Below are 22294 nucleotides of genomic sequence, written 5' to 3'. Positions count from 1 at the left end.
AAACTGCAGTCCAGCGGAAGGAGGGTCGGGGGAGAACAAAGAGGGTAAAGAGGGTCAAATACATGGTGATGGAAGGAAACTAGACTTTGGGTATTTAGCACAAAATATAGTTGTAGTATAAAGTTGTACACCTGAAACTTATATAATGTTATGAACCAATGTCACCTCCCAAAAATTTTAATTAAAATTTAAAAAAACCTTCAGTCCACCATGGCACTTCCTGTTCTCCTTCCTTACTTTGTTTTTCTCCATAGGCAAACTACTGCCTATAATTTTGTTTATTTTTATTGTCTCTCGTCCCCAATTAAACTGTCCCTGAGGACAAGAGTTTACTGGGTTCACTGGGCTTAGAAGCATGCCTGGCATATAGTAAGTATTCAAAAAATCGTTGTTGAGTTAATATATGAATAAAGAAGTTAATTTTCCCCACCAGGCACTGAGACTATGGGGAGTGCAGGGCTGCAGCTTTCTCAGCAAGGGGAGAGACAACTGCAAGAACGGGAAGTCAAGAAGTCAAAGTCCCCAACATCTTCCCCCACCTGCATGGGTCAGGGAGAGGGCAGTGAGAAATGAAAACTCCCAGCTGCAGAAGGGAAAGTAGGTTGAGGGGGGAGGAGAAGGATAGGTGTCTCCATCAATGCTGAAGCAGGGTGGATGGAGTTCTGGGCAGGGACAAAAGGGTCTCGATGAGGGGGACACTCCTCACCTTCCCTAGACATGACCAGCCAAACAGAGCGGCAAGGGGGATGAAGGGTTGGCCTAAGGAGGGCACTTATCAGGGCTACTCACCTGCTCTGTTGAACTCACAGTGACCAGCACCCCCACCACACACATACACTCACACATAAGCCTCATGTCAACCTCAACCCTTGACTCTTGTGTCCATACATGCTGCCTCTCCTAGCACCACTTTCAGTTCCTCCAAAGAATCTACTTAAATTCTTGAATTCCTGAGCTCTGTAGATTTTACTAAAGATTCCAAAGGGGATAAGATCAGGGAATGACATTGTACATCCTAAAGCAAACGAATTAAAATGCCTCTGTTAGACATGTCCATATTTCCAAGTGCCTCTCTGGAGCCACCAAGCTGGGAATGAAGTTTCCCTCCCTTTGCAGACCCTGCACCCATCCTGCCACTCTCCCAGACTTCAGATTCTTCTCCCATCCACAACGCAGAAAAATCCCAGTCAGAAAAATCCCTTCCTTGACTGTGTGCCCAGATTCACGAAACCTGACAAAATGCAAGGTCTTAGAGTTACCTGAATCTCTGGACCTGTTCAAAGGCCATTTGTTCCTGAGAATAAATGCCCCTGGGGTCTTACTGCCCTTCCCCCTCACTTCCAGTGGCTTATCAAAATATTTTTTTCATGCACACACAGGGCTCTCCTTAAGAAGAATTTGGGAGAATGTTATTTTCTCATCTCCATTCTACACCCAGCTCCACCTTCTTCCTGAGGGGCCAGTGTCAGCAGAAGCTGATGGGGAAGTGAAGCCTGGAAGTAGAGGAGGAGGGAAGGAGGGGAAAGGGGAAGTTTGGGAGAGAGGCCTCCCAGAAGGCTGTGAGAAAGGAAAACTGGCAGACAGAGAGACAGCTTGTCTCCACCAGCACCTCCACCAGCATCTGCTGAGCCATGAGCCAAACCCGGGATTTACAGGGTAGGGAAGATGTAACAGGCAGAAGCCTCAAATGGGAGTGAGGAGACAACAGACCTGGGCCAAGTTCTAGGAAGGCAGTGAGCTGGCCTAGGAAGGCAGAATTGTGGTGGCTCTGGGCTGCTGTGCGGGTGAGGAGAGGAAGGAAGGTAAGGATATATTAACCTTTGTGTCCCCTCAGGAGGAAAAGCCTTTGGACTGCTGAAGGCCCAGCAGGAAGAGAGACTGGATGAAATCAACAAGGTGAAAGGAAGGACTAAGGGGTCAGGGCCTGGGGGAAGGGGTCCCCAGACCCAGAGGACCTACCCTAGCTCTGGCTTTCCCCCACAGCAACTCCTGGATGATCCCAAATACAGCAGCGATGAGGATCTACCCTCCAAACTGGAAGCCTTCAAGAGTGAGGGGGAAACTGTAGGGGCGGATGGGAGGTGAGGGGGTAGGATTTCTCCAAGAACAGAGAGGGGACAGCAGAGACGCAACGTCTATTTTTGTGGTGGCAAGAAGGAAGTCTGCCTCTACTGCCTGCTGGTTGCAGTCCCCTTCCCTGGCCAGCGCCTCTCAGCAGCCTCTCTAGTTTGGGACACCTTAATAGGACTCCTCAACTGCCCAACCCACACTTCTCCTTCCACACCTTCTCCTTCCACACCTTCTCTCCGATCTAGCATTCAATAGCAACTCCTTTCTCAGTCCTCTTGCCTGCCCCTGCCTGTGCCCCTCTAGCCAGAGCTTACCCTCTCCGCTTTCTTCCCTCACCCAGAGAAATACATGGAGTTTGACCTGAATGGAGACGGAGATATCGGTGAGAAAAGGGTGATTTCGGGGACTGTGCAGACCTAGGAAGAGGGCAGTGTCTCATACAGTTCCATTACTGATGGTTTGGGAAAGCTACCAGAGTAGGAGAAAGGGAATAAGAATATGATGGGGGGTGGGGTGGGTGGAGAGACTCTTCCTCTTCTCACTCCTATCCTCTACCTCCAGATATCATGTCCCTGAAGCGAATGCTAGAGAAACTGGGGGTCCCCAAGACCCACCTAGAGCTAAAGAAATTAATCAGGGAGGTTTCTGGTACCTCTGGGGAGACATTCAGCTACTCTGACTTTCTCAAGATGATGTTGGGCAAGAGATCTGCCATCCTAAAAATGTGAGTGTTCACATCTAACTTCCTCTATACTTACCTGTTTTCTCCCCACCCCCACTCCCAGCCCCAGGCTCACCTTCTACATATTACTCAGCATCTATCTCCTCTATCCTTTGAGGGACTCTTCCAAGGTCCTACCCCCATCCGTGGTCTGGTCCCCACAGACCCCAACTCTCTCACCCTTGCCCTCCTTCTTCCTCCTCCCACCCTTGCAAGCACTATCCTCTTCTAAATTTTCATAGCAGCCTAAGATTTATTCTCTTGAGAGGACTGTTCCCTGATCCCTGTGTCTCTTCCCATCTCAACCAGGATCCTGATGTATGAGGAGAAAGCAAGGGAGCAGGAGAAGCCAGCAGGTCCTCCCGCCAAGAAAGCTATCTCTGAGTTGCCCTGATTTGTGGTGGGGGGAAATTTGGTGGGATCAAAGGGGCTTCTAATAACTCGAAGACAAAATTGTGAGCCAGAGTCAAACCAAAATAAATTCTCCTGCTCCTCCAGATCAAGTCATCTTGGTCTCTGTTTGGGGGAATTTTTTTTCCTGGGGTTGGAAAGGAGTGAAGCATCTTTGAGGCGAGAGCAGCAAGGATTTGCCCAGATGAGCAATCTATCACCAATTGTGTAGTGTGTCTACTACAGTAGGTGGTGTGGTACACCAAAGGGGATTCCAGATATATAATGTAGCCTTTACCCCAAGGAAGTTAGGTAGGATGAAAAGACATGTACAGACAAAAAAATCACCCAGGCCCATGGTGAAGAGCAAGGATTACCTTTAACCAACATTCTCCATCACTATAAGCTTTGTGATCTTAACAAATCACTACTCAGTCTCTCTTTTATCTGAAAATGAAGATAATATGACCCACCCTGCAGTGCCTGACATATCACAAGCCCTCAATAATATTCAAAATTTGAATGGATGGATGGATGAAAGAACTAGTGTTACCGAATGAAGTAAAGGAGTCACAATACTATAAAGCCTGATAATTGAAGTGTTAAATGAGTCATTGAGGTCCTTTTGGGGACAAACTACAGAAACTGAGTCTAACAACAGGAAAAAGGGTTTGGATTAGGAAGATACTGAGGGCAGATGCTGGGGATACAGGATCTCTGGATGGCAGAAAGGGTTAAATAGCAAACCCCAGTAATTGGCCACTATTTCAGATTTCCCGACTCCCTAGAAAAAGAGAATGCAATTGGCCCAGCTTGTTTCATGTTCTGAGAACAGACCAGGCCACTGAGACCATCCATGTTAGCCCTTCTCAATGGTGAAGCCACACTAGTATCCTAAAGACTGCTACAGTGACTATACAGCACTTCAGACAAGGACAAGATTACTGAGTTAAAAAAAAAAATCTGAATATAACAAAATTAATAGCTGACCTCTATTGAACACCTATTATATACTAGATACCATTCTAAATGCTTTCCATGTATTAATTCATTTACTCTTCACAACAACCCTCATGAAACCAAGAAAGGAAGAAAGGATCTGGGTATCTTAAATAATGTGTTCATTCAGGATAAATTAGGTTATGTTCACACAATAGACTATAATTACACAGCAATGAGAATGAAGAAACTATAACTACATGCAACAATGTGGATGAAATTTATCAATATAATGTTGAGTAGAAGAAAACAGACACAAAAGAGCTCTTACTGTACTCATCTGTATAAAGTATAAAAACAGGTAAGACTAATACATGTTGTTATAAGGATAGTAGTTAGCCTTGGGGAAGGCTCACAAGAGGCCAACCGAGCAGATGGAAAAGAAAGGCCTCAAGATGAGACATGCCTGGTGTAGGTAGAGAGAATGATAAAATCAGAGACATGAAAGGGGACCAACTCATCTAGGATCTTATAGGTCACTATAAAAACTTTGGTTTTTATTCTGAGAGAAACAGAGAGGTATTGCACGGCTTTGAGCAAAGGATTTTTTTTTTTTTTTTTTTAGGCCTCCATCAAAAAACTGAAAACTCATTCTTTTTGCTGAGGGAAAGGTAAACAACTCTCCAGTCTTCTCTTATGACTCTTGTTACCTTCAGATCTAGGTAGTATTTTTTTTTTTTTTTTTTTAGGCCTCTTTGAAAAAAAGCCAACTCTAGCTGCACTTATAGAGAACACAGTAGACTGTAGAAGCAGGTGTAGACTCAGGAAGACCAGTTGGGAGGCTGTTGCTGTAACACACATGAAAGATGAGGATGGTTCAGATGAAGGTGAAAGTACTGGAAGAGAAGAGGTTGGATTCTGGATATTTTCTCAAGATAGTTCGATTTAGGACACACTGAATTTGAAATAATCTTTTAGATACCCAAGAGAAGATGTCAAGTACATAGCTGTGTATACAAGCCTGTAGTTTGAGAGAGAGGTCTCTGATGAAGAAATATATTTGGGAGTCATCAACACACAAAGGCCATTTCAAGCCATGAGACTGATGTCTTTAACAAGCCCAGTATGGGTAGAGAGTAAGGGTGAAGGTCTGACTGAGTGGGTTTGAGAAAGGATGAGAGGAGAGAGATTGGAGACTGTATAAACAGCTCTTCCAAGAAATTTTGCTGTGATAGCTGACCAGGGAGAGGTGTCCTCTATGTTTGAGTCATTTCTGATTACTTCCTTTGTGTTTCTCTGATTTCGCATATAAGTGACATCATGTGGTATTTATCTTTCAGCCTTATTTCATTCAGCGTAATAACCTCTAGGTCCATCCATGCTGTTGCTAATGGTAGAATTTCATTTTTTTAATGGCTGTGTAATATTCCGTTATATATATATATATGAACCATAACTTCTTTAGCCAGTCATCTGTTGATGGGCTTTTAGGTTGCTTCCATATCTTGGCTATTGTTAAGTTGGGCTGCTATGAACATAGATCTTTATAAATTATTGTTTTGGTTTTCTTTGGATAAATACCCAGAAGTGCAATTGCAGGGTCAAAAGGCATATCCAGTTTTAATTTTTTGAGAAACTTCCAGTTTTCCATAGTGGCTGTACCAATTTGCAATCCCACCAACAATGTATGAAAGTTCCCTTTTCTCCACATCCTTGCCAACACTTGTTCTTTGATTTATTGATGATAGCCATTCTGACAGGTGTCAGGTGCTATCTCACTGTGGTTTTAATTTGTATTTCTCTGACGATTAATGACCTTGAGCATCTTTTCAAATACCTATTGGCCATCTGTATTTCCTCTTTGGAGAATTATCTAATCAGGTCTTCTGCCCATTTTTTAATTGGATTTTTTTTTTTGTCGAGTTCATCTCAGCTATCTTAATGGGCCTCTGGATCTTGCTAATTTTTCTGCTCTCATTTTCCATCATACGCAGTTCCTTAATTTACCACACCAGCCTAGGTACAGATCCCCAAACCCATGCCTCCACTCATCAGTTTATTGGGCCTGAGATATGTACCCTCCCCTCAAACCTGACTAAATCCTAACTAGTTCTTCATATCTCTTAATAAGAGTCACGTTTTTCTAGAAGCATTTCTGAACCTTCCCAGGCAAGGTCTCATTTTGTTCCCCTACTTCTATAATATTCCGTGCATATCTCTGCTGCCTTCAAAACACAGTTGCTGAACTGGTAGTAGGTCTGACTGGAACAGAGTAATAAATTAAAGATTAATAAGGAGACAAAGAAGGGTCAAGTACCTCATTTCGTAGAATGAAATCCATTGTGAAGAGAATACAAATTGCCAACAATATCAGTTATACAAATACCTTCATGAAAATTACAGTTATAAAATTACATGCCCGTCTTGTCATTTCATTGGTTGCCAATATTTTGATGAATAGGTCATTCCTAGCTTACCTTTGTTCAAATGATTTGCATGTATTATGCAAATAAATAGAACTGCCTAAAGAATGCCCATGCTGCGTGATGTCCACGATACACTCTCCTGGACCCTTCGATTGGTCCATCTACCCACCTCATTTGCATGACAGGATTTAATAAATTAAAGACCTCGTCCCTCTGTATTCACCTCTCGCGAAAGGACGCGTAAATTGTGACTTCCTTGGTTACGTAAGCCCCGCCCCCCAGCGCCTAATCCCTTCCGCCCTGTCCTCTCTCAGTTCCCTCCGCTAAAAGCGCCACGGACCCTGTATCGTTTCCTTCCACTCTCGGCGTCCCTACGTCTCTCTGCTTCTATTTTTCCACGAACGCACGGCGCACGCTCCGCCTCACCCCCTTCCCCCGTGCAAATTCTGCACCCCAACCGCCTGGTCGACAGGCGCCACATTCCCGCCCCCTCTACACGTCTCAACGGCCGACGCCGGGGGGGCCCGCCTCTGCAGCCAATCGGCGTCCTAGCGCTGTAAGCCCCTCCTCTTATGCAGATAACCTATGGCAGCTCCTCACGCCCTGTTTTTTTTTTGTTTTTTTTTTTTAAAGTAAGAAGAGCCCTGGAAGTAAAGAGGAAAAATAGAAAGTGCCCGCCCCTTATGCAAATAAAGGGGCGTGTCTGTGCGCGGAGGGAGGCGGGTGGGGGGGCACTCCCGGGGGCGGCGGTTGCCCGGATGGGCCGTTAGTCGGAGCCCAGCCGCGGAGTGAGCGAGGGAGACGGGAAGAGCCGAGCCCGGCGCCATCCGCCGCCATCCGCCCCCACCCCACCGTCATCCCACCCCGGGGCGCCCCTGGGCCCCAGTCCCGGACCCCCGCGCACCCGGCCAGGTGAGTCTGGGTGAGCCGAGTGCTCACGCCCTTTTCCATTGCGGGAGCGGTGGTGGCAGCGGCGGCGGCAGCGGCGGCGGTGGCGGGCCAGCGGGGGGAGGAGAAGCTGCCATTAGCCGCCGCCATTTTGTCCTCCTACAGCCGGGGCCTGGCCTGCCCCTCCCCCTCTGGTACCACCTCTTTGAGACCCGCACCTTCAGCCCCTCTCGGAGTCTATAGCCAACTCCTGCCCATCCACCTTCATGGCTTCATGCAGCGATCCCTTCTCCTGGGGCCGTAACTCCCCATCCTCCGCTGTGCTCTAGGCATCTCACCCCTATTTTCGGGCCCCCTTCGCCGCCGCAGCTCAAGAGTGGGCCGCGCCCCACCGTTCTTTTGGAGAGTCTCTTTTCCTCCATATTGGACTCCCTCCCATCACCTAGAGCTAGAGTACCCCCTTCTTGACGCCCTTTTTTGCGTTCAGTCACTCCCACTCTGGAACCCTGCTTTTATCCCGCATATTTGCTTTCTACGTTCCTGATCTCTCCTTTTTCCTGTTCCTTCTCTTTTCTATCCCAACCCCCTTTTATTCCTGGCTCTCGACATTACCACCTTAAGTTTGCATCCTTTTCTTACTATTTCTGTTTACGTGTAGTATTTCTCACCTTCTTTCACCTTGTTTTATTAATCTTAGTCTCTTCATGATTTTTCTATCCCCTTTTCCTTCACCTACAAAGCAACCCCTAACTCCCATCCTCTCATCTAACCTGTTTTAAAGTTCTCCCCACTTTTAGTTTTCATCCTGATCCTGTCTCGATTTCCTACGACCTCTCATCTCTTTTCGTTACACCATTCCTCCTTATAAATGAATGCCTGGTCACTTCCGAAGTGACCAACTATGGAGACTTTGACCTGCGTGGGGAGCAAGGGATGTTAGGGAAAGAAAGGACTGTTGATGGACTTTCTTACCGAGGGTCAGAAAATGAAGTTCGTTTTGGCCTTGGCCCCATGGTTACAGGGTGCTCTTGAGGTGGCTCCAAAATGCTTTGTTTTCCTCAAACGTCTACATAGGATAGGCCAGAACCCGCCAGCATTGCCTCTGGAAACAAGGTAGTTCCATGAGCAATTCTATGCCACCAGCCTCCAGTCTGGCTGAGCAAGCTCATAAAATCTTTAAACTCCCTGCATACCTTCCTGCAAACCTACCCCAGAGGGGAGTGAGGCTGCTGAGAATGGAACCTGGGGCACAGTTAGGGAGTTGGTGTCTAAAGCTCTGTTCCTTGCACGATGGAGCTGTGCACCTCTTTCTGGTTTTCTCTGGGGCTTGGATTTGCCTTGTTTTATCGCAGGTCTCTGAAATGATTTTGTTGAAGAGATAGATTATTCATGGGAATAATGAAGAGGCTGCTACCTTTTATAGACTGGCATAAAGGGGAGAGTATACTAGGAAGATACTACATTTTTATTTGGATTTCTTTGATAAGAGATTTCTGGGTGAAAGAGGGAAAGTGGTATTTGGGCTCTCTGGGAGCTGAATTGATTATGGTTGCTTAAAAGGAACTGGGAGTTTGAATAGGCTGGAGGAAAAGACACCAGAGGACCACATATCTGGGCCCCTAAAGAAAATGAAAGAGAACGTCTAAGCTTTTATTGGGAGTCTGTAAGAGGAGCAGAAACTGAAACACTGGGTGTTTGGCCCACAGGTTCCGGCACGTTTTGGGGGAGGTGCCTGCAGGACCCAACGTACTCAATGAGCTTCCAGCGCAATGTCCGATCGCTCGGGGCCGACTGCCAAGGGGAAGGATGGAAAGAAGTATTCCTCGCTCAACCTGTTTGATACGTATAAGGGCAAGTCCTTAGAGATCCAGAAACCTGCTGGTGAGGGTCCTGCAAAGATACTCCTAATTATTGGAAGCTGAGCATGAATGGGGCATGCATTTTAGAGCTCTTTGAAGGGAAATGGCTATAATACAGATTGTCAAAAAACTAAAGAGGAACACTAGAGACTCCCCAACTTTATCTTGGGTCGCATGGGGGATATTGGGCTTTGGATAAACACTAGTTATCCTCCTACAGAGGCGTGTCTGTGGTTGCTTGTCTTTGGACATTTAAGAATTGAAGGCAAAGAAATGTGGGCTTGGAGAAGTCTGGGGTCAGCTTGCTCCCTAAAGGCTCAGGATCACTCATCCCACATAGAAACATTGAATATAATGCCTCTCAGCCTTCCTGATAGGATTTTAAAGATTACCAAGGGCAAAGGAAGGGATGGTTTCTAAGAGAAGTTTAGTGGTAAGACACTGATAATATCTAAATAGAGCTTAGGTTTAAGATCTCCCAGGTGAGGCATTTTTTTATCCTTCATCTTTTCTCCAGTTGCCCCTCGCCATGGCCTGCAGAGTCTTGGGAAAGTTGCCATTGCCCGGCGTATGCCACCCCCAGCCAACCTTCCAAGCCTGAAAGCCGAGAACAAAGGCAATGACCCCAACGTCTCACTAGTGCCGAAAGACGGAACAGGATGGGCAAGCAAACAGGAGCAGTCCGACCCCAAGAGGTCAAGAGAGGTTTGGGGGACCTAGAGGGATAGATACTTGAACTTTGAACTTCAGGATGAATTGCTTTAACCCAGCCACAAGGCCAGAGACAAAAAGGGAAGCCCCTCTCTTACCTATTGCAGGATTCCTATTAGATCAGGGGTCCCCAAACCTCAGGCCATGGACCAGTACCAGTCCGTGGCCTGTTACAAACTGGGCCATGCAGCAGAGGTGAGCGGCAGGCAAGCAAGTGAAGCTTCGTCTGTATTTGCAGCTGCTCCCCAGTGCTAGCTGGCATCACTGCCTCAGCTCCACCTCAGATAGTTGGGCATTAGATTCTCATAGGAGCACTGGTCCCTGGTGCCAAAAAAGTTGGGCACTGCTATGTTAAGAGGACTAAGGAATGGTAACTTTAGCTTTGTCAGATGGGAAGAAAGCGTGAAGAAACAGATGACCGCTTCTGTGGGGTAATAATAGTATTTTGTCCTAATATTTGTAATCAGGAGCAAATAGGCCTGGATTCAGTTCCTGTTCTCCAGTTAGAGAATTAGGGAACACTCCTGGATAACTTTCTCGTTCTTTCATTTCCTCAGTTCCGATGCCTCAACCGTTCAGCTGCCGGAATCGCAGCCACTGCTGGCTTCACAGACGCCTGCCTCGAACCAGCCGAAACGACCCCCAGCAGCCCCCGAGGTACCAGAAGAATTGGATGTTATTGAAAGGGTGAGAGGAAAAATATATTCTGTCTCATTATTTAACGTCACTATTTCTTATCTATACTTCCCCAGAACACTCCTTCAGTTCCAAGCGGGGTAAAGTCCTGGGCACAAGCCAGTGTCACCCATGGAGCACATGGAGATGGTGAGTGCAGGGCTATTTGGGGAGCTCGCTCTGGCACTCCGGTAGGCAGGATCCCTCCATTGTACCTTCGGCGAAGTATCCTTAGTCCTTTGACTAAATATTGGAGTCCATATTCAGCTTCATGGGGCACATGAGCATGTTTGTCTCAGTCTCATATGAGGGTGAGGAGGGTGTCCCAAAACTGATGTTTCTTTGGAAATGAGCACCTTGTGTATAGGGGGTGAGTTTGAAGGCAGGAACCTGATGCTCTGGTGTCTATCAGGACTTTCCCCATTCATGGTGCATCCTCAGTAAGTATACTTCTGTCTTCTCTGCTCCCCAACCTTGACAGGTGGAAGGGCATCAAGCCTACTGTCACGATTCTCTCGAGAGGAATTTCCGACCCTGCAGGCGGCTGGCGACCAGGACAAGGCTGCCAAGGAAAGGGAGTCTGCCGAACCGTCGTCTGGGCCCGGACCAAGCCTCCGCCCCCAAAGTGAGTGGGAGCGACTAAGTGGGTGGGTGGGTGGGTGAATGGTTACCTTTTGTCAGAGACATTGCCTTATTTCTTCTCCGAGCTAAGTGCTGGCTTATTCACCTTTCTCCACTATCATTTTCAGCTATGTTCATTTTCTGCCTTTTCCAAAATAGGTTCTGCAACTTGGAGGGACGGAGGTGGGCGTGGCCCTGATGAGCTGGAGGGCCCGGACTCCAAACTTCTTCATGGCCATGATCCCCGGGGAGGACTGCAGCCTTCGGGCCCACCCCAGTTCCCTCCCTATCGAGGAATGATGCCGCCCTTCGTGAGTTTGGATATGTTGTTTTGGAGTGGTTGCACTGGAAGCTGAAGAATTAGGAATTAGGACTTAGTCTTTAAAGGGGATAGGTAGAAAGTCGGGGCCTGTGACATAGAGTAAGGGTGGGGAGAATGGTAGGTTTAGGGAGCTGGTAGGCTATTTGACTATGCCTCTGAAAGCTGTTGTTGGGCCCTTTTGCAGATGTATCCCCCTTATCTCCCGTTCCCTCCACCCTATGGACCCCAAGGGCCTTACCGATACCCCACTCCTGATGGGCCCAGGTGAGTAATCCCAGGTCTGGGTTTGTGGTTGGGAATGAGGGAAGCTTATTGGAGAAGAGATGGTTTTTCTGGCCAGGAGGCTCAGTCTTGTATGTGGTTGTACACCATGCCATCTTTTACTCTCTTTCCCATTTGCTTTTTCGTACACAGCCGTTTCCCCCGTGTGGTAGGCCCCCGGGGCTCAGGGCCGCCAATGCGCCTCGTAGAGCCTGTAGGTCGGCCTTCCATTCTAAAAGAGGATAATCTCAAGGAGTTTGACCAGTTGGACCAAGAGAATGATGATGGTTGGGCAGGTAAGTGGATATTAAGGATCAAGCATTTTGGTCTTAAAGACAAAATCTGAGGAGGAAAAAATGGGTAGTTATGTGAAAGCAAAGCAGATGTCAAACAAAGGGTAGGAGAAATACATGGAGGAAAGCCAAGTCCTGGTAATGAACTGAGAGGAGTGAGAATAACAGCGCTCCTGGTGGATTCAGACTTTTTTTGCGGGGGCGGGGGCAGGTTGGCATTGGTATGCATTTCATCATGTAGTTCCAGACCACTTCCTGTGGTCCAAGAGATACCTGAGATTGGAAAGCACAGTAATTGCGTTATTACTCTTCACATTTTCCCTCAGGGGCCCATGAAGAGGTCGACTACACTGAAAAGCTCAAGTTCAGTGATGAAGAAGACGGGCGAGACTCCGATGAGGAGGGAGCTGAGGGCCAGTGAGTTAGGGTCCTCTGGGGAGCGGAGGGGACTCAGTTTGTCTCTTGGTAGTATACTTTTAAAGGAGTTGGGTTGCACCTGATTTTAATTCCACTATCGGTCTGTTCACAGCAAGGAGTCCCAGTCAACTGCTGGTGAGGAACGGCCCCCTGAAGCAGATGGCAAAAAGGGCAACTCCCCCAGCAGCGAACTGCCCCCTCCCAAGACGGCTTGGGCAGAGACCTCTCGGCCTTCAGAGACAGAGTCGGGGCCTCCTATCCCAAAGCCTCCCCCACCCCCACCTCACCGGGGCCCCGCCGGGAACTGGGGCCCCCCTGGGGACTACCCAGTGAGTGTCTATAAATGAGGGGTTGAGGGGGTCAGTTGTGGGTGATAATGGCATCTGAGTAATTGAATGAGCAGTGATAGAGGAAGTTGAAGGGAAGGCTGAAAATGAACTGCAGGAAGTGTAGAGCTTTAGAGCATCTCTTACAAGGTTTGGAACATACTTAGTATTAGAGAAGTCTGGGTGAAAAGAAATTGGGATGCTATTGAGAAGAACAAGGAGGCCTGGGTATTTTTGTGTCTCCGAAAGGTGAGGAAATAAGACTAGGATGATGAGTTTGTCCCTACCCAGAGAGGCCATTCACCCAAGGCCTGGTCCTTGCACTCGCAACTAGAGACAGTTGATCCGTCCCTGGAAGAGGTCATAATGACTGACACCTCTGGCCCTGCTGGGTCTACCTGTTGACAGGATCGTGGCAAGCTCCCAGCACCCGAAGACGAGGATGAGGCATGGAGGCAGCGGCGAAAACAGTCTTCGTCTGAGATCTCCCTGGCTGTAGAGCGTGCCCGGCGGCGGCGGGAGGAGGAGGAGCGCCGCATGCAGGAAGAGCGCCGGGCAGCCTGTGCCGAGAAGCTCAAGCGACTTGATGAGAAGTTTGGGGCACCTGACAAGCGGCTCAAAGCAGAGCCTACTGCTCCACCTGCTGTACCTCCTTCCCCAGCTCCACTGCTTACAGTTCCCAAAGAACTACCTGCACCTCCAGCTCCCCCACTGGCACCAGCCCCAACACCAGAAAAAGAACCAGAAGAGCCAACACAGGCTCCTCCTGCCCAGTCCACTCCCACTCCAGGTGTGGCTCCATCTCCCGCCCTGGTGAGTGGTGGTGGCAGTACCAGTAGCACCAGCAGTGGCAGCTTCGAAACCAGCCCAGGTATGGAGATGGCGTTAGGTACTACCAGGTGTTAGATCTCTTATCTACTTGAGTCAAGGGTTAGTAGGAAGGATTAGAGGAAGGAAGGTAGAAGGTACTTGTTTTGGTTTATTGGATTATCCGTGTGGGGTGGGGATTACTACCTGAGTGCCTTAATAAGTAGTAACTTAAAATCTTTTCCATAGCCTTGTGTGGGGCAGGACTCTAAAGAAGGTCTGTTATTTTGGTGGTTTCGTGGGAAGTACCTGCCACCACCATTGGCTCTTGAGAGGCCGTGAAAGTGTTTCACGTGTTTAAAGTGAGAAAGACTTATCTTTAGAGAGGGAGCTAGAGTTGAGAGCTGAAATTACAGGAGTGTTCGTGGACTATCTGTAGTGCTTTATGCCACTCTGACTGTTTTTTTCATCAATACAGTAGAACCCCAGCTGCCCTCAAAAGAGGGTCCTGAACCATCAGAAGAGGTTCCTTCTCCTGCCACACCCCCAGCCCTAAAGGTGGAACCCAAGGGTGATGGGGTTGGTCCCACCCGGCAGCCCCCTAGCCAGGGCTTGGGCTACCCCAAATATCAGAAGTCGTTGCCGCCTCGTTTCCAGCGGCAGCAGCAGGTGAGATCGAGTTACTTCCCCTCTTAAAGGCTGCTTTTCTCCCTAGGTTCAACATTTATTTTGTTTGTAAGTTCCCTTTTTGGTTCATCTACCAGTTCTATCTCCATCTGATCTAGTTAAATGTTACATTTATGTATGAGCTTTTTTTGCGGGGGCGGGGGGTCCTTTTTCTGTTTGGTAGTGGGGAGTTTTGATACTTCTCTTGTCCTCCCGTAGGAGCAGCTCTTGAAACAGCAGCAACAGCAATGGCAGCAGCATCAACAGGGCTCCACCCCACCTGCCCCAGTGCCCCCATCACCACCACAGCCTGCGACCATGGGGGCTGTGCCGACTCCACAGGCTCCTCCCCCTAAGGCCCTATACCCAGGTGCTCTGGGCCGGCCCCCACCCATGCCCCCAATGAACTTTGATCCCCGCTGGATGATGATTCCTCCTTATGTAGACCCCCGGCTCCTCCAGGGCCGGCCCCCTCTGGACTTCTACTCTCCCAGTGTCCATCCCTCTGGTAAGGGGTCATAGGAGGGGTGGGGGACCCCTCAGTCCTAGGAAGTGTGGGTATCAGCATATTGCTGTGAGATAAAGAGCTACCAGTGAAGGAGAAGGCATATGTGTTCAGTACTGCTAAGATAGCTCTTAGTTGCAAGGAAGGGCTTATGGAAGAAATAAATAGGGGTCCTTCATTGGCCAGGATTTTTTTTGAGGGGACTGATTAATTTATAGAGAAACTGAGTGCATGACCCTATTTCATGAAAGCAGTCCAGGCCCAGACTTAGTGGGAATAAGATGCGGAGGGGCTGATGTTGACTTGACTGAAAGGGAGGGTGGATTAGACTGGGGAGATGCATTTCAGGCTGGAGGGCCTTATTCACATGAAAAAGGGTTACCTTTCTCATATTCTGTTTCCTCAGGCCTAGTTCCCCGGGAGCGCTCAGACAGTGGGGGCTCAAGCTCAGAGGCATTCGAGCGCCATGCACCCACCCTCCTACGCGATCGGGGTACCCCACCAGTGGATCCAAAGTTGGCCTGGGTAGGAGATGTCTTCACCACATCTGCTGACCCCCGCCCGCTTACCTCACCACGACGCCAGGCTGCTGATGAGGATGACAAGGGCATGAGGTGAGTCTGAGGAGTGAGAAATGGGTAAGTTCTTAGTGAAAGGATCTAGACTGTGGATTATTGATGAACCGATATGGATAAACATGAAAGGAGTATTTAGATCATAATAAAGTGTTCTCTTTTCCCACCTAATTCCAATTTTTCTCATCCTGAGATGCTTATTTCCATTCTTTTGTCTCCCTCTTCAGGAGTGAGACCCCTCCAGTACCTCCGCCACCACCTTATCTGGCCAGTTACCCCGGCTTTCCTGAGAATGGAACTCCTGGACCCCCAATCTCTCGCTTCCCTCTGGAGGAGCCAGCTCCCCCAGGGCCCCGTCCACTCCCCTGGCCCCCAGGCAGTGATGAGGCAACCAAGATACAAGCTCTGCCACCCAGGAAGGAGACCCCCAAGGAGGAAACACCACAGCTAACAGGGCAAGAAGCCAGCCGAAAGCCTGCCCGTGGAGTTGGAGGCCAGGGCCTCCCACCACCTCGCAGAGAGGGCCGCACTGAGACCCGCTGGGGCCCTCGCCCAGGCAGTAATCGTCGTGGAATCCCTCCAGAGGAATCAGGGGCCCCTCCCCGCAGGGCTGGGCCTATAAAGAAACCCCCACCACCAACAAAAGTGGAAGAACTGCCTCTCAAGCCCCTGGAACAGGGGGATGAAACCCCCAAGGTTCCAAAGCCAGAACCACTCAAGACAGCCAAGGGGAAGTTAGGAGGGCCCAAGGAGACTCCACCCAGTGGGAATCTTTCCCCTGCCCCAAGGCTTCGGAGAGACTATTCTTATGAAAGAGTGGCTCCTGCCTCCTGCCGGGGTCGGGGCCGAGGGGAGTATTTCGCCAGAGGGAGGGGTTTTCGGGGGACCTACGGGGGGCGGGGACGGGGATCCCGAAGCCGAGAGTTTCGCAGTTACCGAGAGTTTCGTGGAGACGATGGGCGTGGAAGTGGGGCAGGGGGATCAAACCATCCCCCTGCACCCCGTGGCCGCACTGCCAGTGAGACACGAAGCGAGGGTTCTGAGTACGAAGAAATCCCCAAGCGGCGCCGGCAGCGGGGTTCAGAAACAGGCAGCGAGACCCATGAGAGTGATCTGGCCCCGTCAGACAAGGAGGCCCCCCCGTCCAAGGAAGGAGTGCTCACCCAGGTCCCTCTTGCTCCCCAACCATCAGGGGCCCCTCTTTCACCAGCCCCAGCCCGATTTTCCACTGCCCGAGGTGGGCGAGTCTTCACTCCCAGAGGAATTCCTTCACGCCGGGGCCGGGGTGGAGGACGGCCCCCTCCGCCCATTTGCCCAGGCTGGAGCCCTCCGACCAAGTCTCTGGCTCCCAAGAAACCTTTAGTGGGTTCTCTGACAAGTAAGGAGCCTTTAAAAGAGAAGCTGATCCCAGGACCTCTGTCCCCTATGCCCCGGGGAGGCAGCAGTGCTGGCAGCAACCTGGGCATGGGTGTGGAAGATGGGGAACGGCCCCGAAGGAGGCGACATGGGAGGGCTCAGCAGCAGGACAAACCACCTCGCTTTCGGAGGCTGAAACAGGAACGAGAGAATGCTGCCAGAGGGGCCGAGGGCAAGCTCTCTTCCCTAGCCCTTCCAGCATCTACCCCTGGACCAGAGGATCCCCTCACAGTGGTAGCAGTGCCCCCACCACCTCGCCGGGCAGCTGCCAAATCTCCTGATCTGTCAAACCAGAACTCAGACCAAGCCAATGAGGAATGGGAGACTGCATCAGAGAGCAGTGACTTTGCCAGTGAGCGCCGAGGGGACAAGGAGGCTCCCCCACCAACACTGCTGACCTCCAAAGTTGTGGGAACTCCTGGGGGCAGTGGTGTGCCAGGCATTTCAGCCATGTCCCGTGGAGACCTGAGCCAGAGAGCCAAGGATTTGAGCAAGCGAAGTTTCTCGAGTCAGCGGCCAGGCATGGAAAGGCAAAATCGGCGCCCAGGCAGCAAGGCTGGCAGCGGTGGAGGAGGTGGTGGGGGTCCTGGAGCGAGGACCAGCTCAGGACGAGGAGACAAGAGGAGCTGGCCCTCTCCCAAGAACCGAAGGTGGGTAGGGACAGGCCTAAGTCTTCTTAAACTAAAGAAATTTTGGGAGGGGAGAAACCCTGAGGATGCATGGGCTATTGGAAAAACACTGGGATATATCCACAACTGAAGGAGCTGGAAAGCAGTTGATAGAAACATCTGTTCCTTTTTGCTCTGTAGACCTGTACACATGTAGAATTTCTCAGGAATGCCTGAAAACACCTGGATTTGCACAGGGAAGAGGAGAGGTTGTGATTTGACTTGTAGGAAAAGTAATAGTTTCAGGAATGTTGGAGCTGATGCTCTATTCTCTTTAGCCGACTTCCGGAGGAGCGTACCCCAGGGCTTCCTCTGCCTCCCCCACCACCCAGTAGTTCTGCAGTCTTCCGCCTGGACCAAGTTATCCACAGCAACCCTGCTGGCATCCAACGGGCTCTGGCCCAGCTCAGCAGCCGCCAAGGGAGTGCAGCTGCACAAGGGGGGCACCCAAGGCCAAAGCCTGGGTCTCCCCAAACCCCTCAAGGCCCCTCCCCTCAGCCCTCAACCCGCTACGACCCTCAGAGGGCCAGCAACAGCATTGGTGTCAATTCGGGTAAGCTGGAGGGGCTAAGGGTGAGCCTGTCTACGTCCCTAGAGAAGGTCAGGTGTTAAAGGGGGAAGAGTCTGGCTTGGGGGGACCCTGGTGCTGGGTGTCTGTTCTGAGCAAGGGTGGAAGGATTGGGAGGTGGTGGGGTAAAGAGAACAAGCTATGGTCAAGAATAGAGCGAAGCCTATGCTGACAGTTTTCCCCTTTTCCCCAGACCCCCACTTCGAGGAGCCAGGGCCGATGGTGAGGGGGGTGGGCGGGACTCCCCGGGATCCTGCCGGGGTTAATCCCTTCCCCCCCAAACGGCGGGAGCGGCCTCCCAGAAAACCAGAGCTGCTGCAGGAGGTGAGGGGTGGGGCTTGAGATCGTGCTTCACTGCTCTCCCTCCTGAAGGTTCCCTTATGTTTTCTCCACTTTTTCCTGTTCATGTATTCTTACCCCAAATTCTTAGTGTTAAGTCACTGCATGTCTCAGTTGTTGCCCCACATTTCACTCTGTCCCAGTTTCTTATATTCCCCGTTTCCCAGGTCATTCATGTTTTGTCTGTGATCTTTTTCACTTTTAGGAATCTTTGCCACCTTCTCATAGTTCTGGATTCTTGGGCCCTAAGCCTGAGGGTCCAGGCCCTCAGGGAGAGTCCAGAGATGCAGGAACAGAGGCCTTAACCCCTCACATCTGGAATCGTTTACATACTAGTGAGTAAAGCTGAGCTGAATGAAGAACTGTATTAGAGCTAGAAGGGCCTCACAACTGTCCTCATATTCCCTGTTCTGTCGGTGCTTTTCCCAGCCACTAGCCGAAAAAGTTACCGGCCTGGCCCCATGGAGCCCTGGATGGAACCCCTGAGTCCTTTTGAGGATGTGGCTGGCACAGAGGTGAGTGAGGATGAGAGTTTCTGAGCTGGGATTTTGTCAAATACTGGCCATACTTCCCCATCTGTTCTGGGTTGGGTCTGGGGCTGTTCCCTGACATAGTTGTATTCTTCAGTTTGTCTGATTGTGTACACCAGTCAGGTATTGGGGCATTTTCTACTCTACTTAACTAACTCCTTCTCCACTCCCCTCAGATGAGTCAGTCTGACAGTGGGGTGGACCTGAGTGGGGATTCTCAGGTGTCATCAGGTCCCTGCAGCCAGCGAAGTTCCCCTGATGGAGGACTCAAGGGAGCAGCAGAGGGGCTCCCCAAGCGGCCCGGAGGCCCCTCACCCCTGAATGCTATTCCTGGTGAGGGTCCACTTGGCTCTGAACCCTCTGAACCTCCTAGGAGACGGCCACTTGCACCCCTTGATGGGGACAAAAAGGTAAAAGACGAAGAAAGGGTAAGAGTATTTCAGGGACTCTTCTTGACTGTAGTCCTACTGTTGTCTTTCCTCTTTCCTCTTCCTGTGTGTGTTTTGGGGATTCTCCGATTTTGCCTTGTTTCTTTCCAACTCCATTTAACTGTGTTCCCCAACCCAGGAGCTACCCGGGGAGCAGCCTCTGCCGCCTAGTCCCATTGGCACAGAACGATTGCAGTGTACAGACCGAGGCCCAGAGCCTGGCTCCTTGCGGCCATCCCATCGACCTGGCCCCCCAGTCCAGTTTGGCACCAGTGACAAGGTCCACATGGGCTGGATCTGACTATCTTGGGTTGGGTGGAGAGAAGGGAAGGACTAGAGGTGGGATATGGAAGACACACGTCTAAATCATGGGATAATCTCCCCTGCCTCATGATCACAGGACTCCGACTTGCACTTCGTGGTAGGAGACAGTTTAAAAACAGAGAAGGAGCTAACAGCGTCAGTCACTGAGGTAAGTTGGAGAATGAGTTTGGTGGAAAGAACTTAATTTCTGGAGATGGGTGTGAGTGACCTGGGCATCCAGGATGCCCAGATAACCCTCTTGACAAGGGTTCTCCTTCCCAGGCCATTCCTATATCCCGAGACTGGGAGGTGCTCCCCAGTGCTTCTGCTGTAGCTGAGCCACCACCACAATCCAAAAATTTGGGTTCGGGGCAGTGTGGCCCAGAGCCCAGTTCCTCGGGCCAGCGCTTGTACTCTGAGGTCTTCTATGGCAGCCCTGGGCCTTCCAGTTCTCAGGTAGGTCCCACTTCCTGTCCCACAACACCTTTCTGCCTGCTGTCCTTAATGCCTTTCCAGTTTGTCATTTAATTTTTCTCCTTGCTTTCACTGTAGTTGGGGGGATGGATGAGCTTTTGTTGACTAAAAGAAACGGGAGCTATTTCAGCTTTGTTCTCCTGCAGGTCTCAGGGGGAGCCATAGATGCTCAGTTACATCCCAACCATGGAGGCTTCCGCCCTGGAACACCCTCACTGCACTCTTACAGGTAAGAGAAGATGCCTGTGGATTCCAGAAAGAAATGGAGTCATGTTGGGGGAGAGGAAAGGGGAAGAGCTGTCTCTAGGTATCAAAGACTGCTGGACTTTGGGCATTGCTCAGACTAATGGAGTAAATGACTGGCTTCCTGACACTTTTCTTCCCCCTTTCCAGGTCACAGCCCCTGTACCTCCCCCCCGGCCCAGCACCCCCCTCAGCACTGCTCTCTGGGGTAGCTGTAAAGGGCCAGTTTGTGGATTTCTCAGCGCTGCAAGCAACAGAGCTGGGGAAGTTGCCAGCTGGAGTTCTCTATCCTCCACCTTCTTTCCTCTACTCTCCAGCTTTCTGCCCCAGCCCTCTGCCTGACCCACCCTTGCTTCAGGTAAGAGGTGGGCACGTCCTGGGCTTAAGGAGAAACGGGTGGGGGAGAATGCTTTGGGGAAAGTTGCCATGTTACTGTTCCCCAACAGGTGCGCCAAGATCTGCCATCTCCGTCAGATTTTTATTCTCCTCTGCAACCTGGCAGCCAAAGTGGCTTTCTCCCCTCAGGGGCCCCTGCCCAACAGGTTCCTTTTATCTTTCCACTTCCCTTTCATTCTCTTAGTCCAACCTCTAATTTTTAAAATTTATCCCGTTTTCTGATGTTCCTTCCTTCTCCCAGCACACACTCCACATCTCATTACAGATGCTTCTACCCATGGTGGACTCACAGCTGCCTGTGGTGAATTTTGGCTCCCTGCCACCAGCACCACCTCCTGCCCCACCCCCCCTTTCTCTGTTACCAGTGGGCCCTGCTCTGCAGCCCCCCAGTCTGGCTGTGCGGCCCCCACCGGCTCCTCCTACTCGGGTGCTGCCTTCACCTGCCAGGCCCTTCCCCGCTAGCTTGGGGCGAGCAGAGGTAAGGTATAGGAAGAACTCCAAGAGTTAGGGGTAGAGATTCGATATCTGTAGATGAACGGGTTGAGAACAGGAGGCTCATGCGTTTTTTTTTGTTTTTTTTTTTATTTCAGCTACACCCAGTAGAAATAAAGCCGTTCCAGGATTATCGGAAACTGAGCAGCAGCCTTGGGGGACCTGGGTCATCAAGTACTCCCCCAGCTGGAAGGCAAGAGAAGGGAATGGGAATACAGACTGCCCAGCCTTGAGGCCTTTCTTTCTTTGGGGACCAGGGGGCAGTCTTTAGCTCACCTTAAACACTTTTCCTCCTTTAGGTCTTTCTCTGGCTTCAATTCTCGTCTGAAGGCCCCACCCTCCACCTACAGCGGAGTCTTCCGCACCCAGCGCATCGACCTTTACCAGCAGGTAAAGAAGAAACCCGTGGCTCCAAGTCTGAATTTGAGTCACCACCCAAGTTCTGTCCTTCCATTTCTGATCTCCCAGTATGATTTATTACTCTTCCACATACTCCTGCCTCCCAGGCCTCCCCACCAGATGCTCTGCGCTGGATGCCAAAGCCTTGGGAGCGAACAGGGCCACCTTCTCGAGAAGGACCTTCACGACGGGCAGAAGAGCCTGGGTCCCGAGGGGATAAGGAGCCTGGGTTGCCCCCACCCCGCTGAGGGCATTCTCCTTGCCCCCTGTCCCCCCCACCCCACCCACCCCACCCCGGGGCTTGTATATAGATTATAAATATATAAGGGGGAAAGGGGTGGGTGGGGAGGGATTGTGGGGCTGGGGCCTCACTTCCCCTTCTCCCCTGTCCCCTGGTCCCCTATCCCTGGGGCCATTTGTTAAAAAATAATAATAAAAATTAAAAAAATATTTCCAAAATGATTTTAAGGGCAGGTTGGTTGGTTGCAATCTGTTGTATCACAGTATAGTGCCAAGTATCCTATAGGGCAGTTTTACTTTGATCTTTTGTATCTTTATGTGGGCCA

The 22294-nt window shown here is 50.3% G+C and overlaps 2 protein-coding genes, 1 long non-coding RNA gene and 1 other non-coding gene across 8 annotated transcripts; 3 read left to right on the top strand and 1 right to left on the bottom strand.

The window, feature by feature from the left end:
• The first annotated feature begins 1573 nt into the window (after positions 1 to 1573).
• Positions 1574 to 3272, top strand: AIF1 (allograft inflammatory factor 1). The gene is made up of 6 exons (XM_011379884.2): positions 1574 to 1656; positions 1835 to 1896; positions 1984 to 2050; positions 2411 to 2452; positions 2632 to 2794; positions 3101 to 3272. Exons 1-6 carry the CDS (start codon positions 1632 to 1634, stop codon positions 3183 to 3185), a joined length of 444 nt encoding a protein of 147 aa, XP_011378186.1. The 5' UTR covers positions 1574 to 1631; the 3' UTR covers positions 3186 to 3272.
• Positions 3273 to 6026: 2754 nt separating this feature from the next.
• On the bottom strand, positions 6027 to 7153 carry LOC111731467. The gene is made up of 2 exons (XR_002777154.1): positions 6887 to 7153; positions 6027 to 6382 (listed from the first exon to the last, which is right to left on the bottom strand). It is a non-coding gene; the product is annotated as an uncharacterized LOC111731467 (long non-coding RNA).
• A 120-nt stretch (positions 7154 to 7273) lies between these two features.
• Positions 7274 to 22190, top strand: PRRC2A (proline rich coiled-coil 2A). 5 transcript variants are annotated; one of them, XM_011379882.2, is made up of 31 exons: positions 7274 to 7458; positions 9141 to 9315; positions 9811 to 9988; positions 10562 to 10661; positions 10757 to 10829; positions 11161 to 11304; positions 11460 to 11611; positions 11807 to 11886; positions 12037 to 12179; positions 12503 to 12593; positions 12706 to 12922; positions 13328 to 13790; positions 14205 to 14395; positions 14612 to 14900; positions 15304 to 15511; positions 15700 to 17538; positions 17835 to 18109; positions 18318 to 18448; positions 18669 to 18798; positions 18893 to 18978; positions 19170 to 19403; positions 19561 to 19701; positions 19822 to 19893; positions 20007 to 20180; positions 20345 to 20427; positions 20592 to 20799; positions 20888 to 20983; positions 21103 to 21315; positions 21428 to 21522; positions 21629 to 21719; positions 21836 to 22190. In XM_011379882.2, the coding sequence occupies exons 2-31, from the start codon at positions 9204 to 9206 to the stop codon at positions 21974 to 21976; spliced, it is 6450 nt and encodes a 2149-aa protein (XP_011378184.1). In that variant the 5' UTR covers positions 7274 to 7458; positions 9141 to 9203; the 3' UTR covers positions 21977 to 22190. The 5 variants fall into 5 exon arrangements, with proteins under 5 accessions (XP_011378184.1, XP_023378887.1, XP_011378185.1 ...); XM_011379883.2 differs by having other exon boundaries at positions 7312 to 7458; positions 14208 to 14395; XM_023523117.1 differs by having other exon boundaries at positions 7313 to 7458; positions 9141 to 9285.
• On the top strand, positions 9503 to 9633 carry LOC111731487. The gene has a single exon (XR_002777159.1). It is a non-coding gene; the product is annotated as a small nucleolar RNA SNORA38 (small nucleolar RNA).
• Positions 22191 to 22294: the final 104 nt, after the last annotated feature.

This window comes from Pteropus vampyrus, unplaced genomic scaffold, assembly GCF_000151845.1.
Source record: "Pteropus vampyrus isolate Shadow unplaced genomic scaffold, Pvam_2.0 Scaffold378, whole genome shotgun sequence".
NCBI lineage: Eukaryota > Metazoa > Chordata > Mammalia > Chiroptera > Pteropodidae > Pteropus > Pteropus vampyrus.
The sequence above is the reverse complement of the archived record's forward strand: the minus strand, read 5'-3'. Positions and strand labels throughout refer to the sequence as shown.

What these genes read in the sequence shown, in the direction of transcription:
- AIF1 (XM_011379884.2), top strand. Translation starts at nt 1,632, where the DNA reads ATGAGCCAAACCCGGGATTTACAGG. An exon ending in CCAAACCCGGGATTTACAGG is followed by an intron (nt 1,657 to 1,834) that starts GTAGGGAAGATG and finishes GTGTCCCCTCAG; the next exon opens with GAGGAAAAGCCTTTGGACTG. An exon ending in CAAACTGGAAGCCTTCAAGA is followed by an intron (nt 2,051 to 2,410) that starts GTGAGGGGGAAA and finishes TCCCTCACCCAG; the next exon opens with AGAAATACATGGAGTTTGAC.
- PRRC2A (XM_011379882.2), top strand. Translation starts at nt 9,204, where the DNA reads ATGTCCGATCGCTCGGGGCCGACTGCCAAGGGGAAGGATGGAAAGAAG. An exon ending in AGAGATCCAGAAACCTGCTG is followed by an intron (nt 9,316 to 9,810) that starts GTGAGGGTCCTG and finishes TCTTTTCTCCAG; the next exon opens with TTGCCCCTCGCCATGGCCTG. An exon ending in CAGCATTGGTGTCAATTCGG is followed by an intron (nt 18,110 to 18,317) that starts GTAAGCTGGAGG and finishes CCTTTTCCCCAG; the next exon opens with ACCCCCACTTCGAGGAGCCA.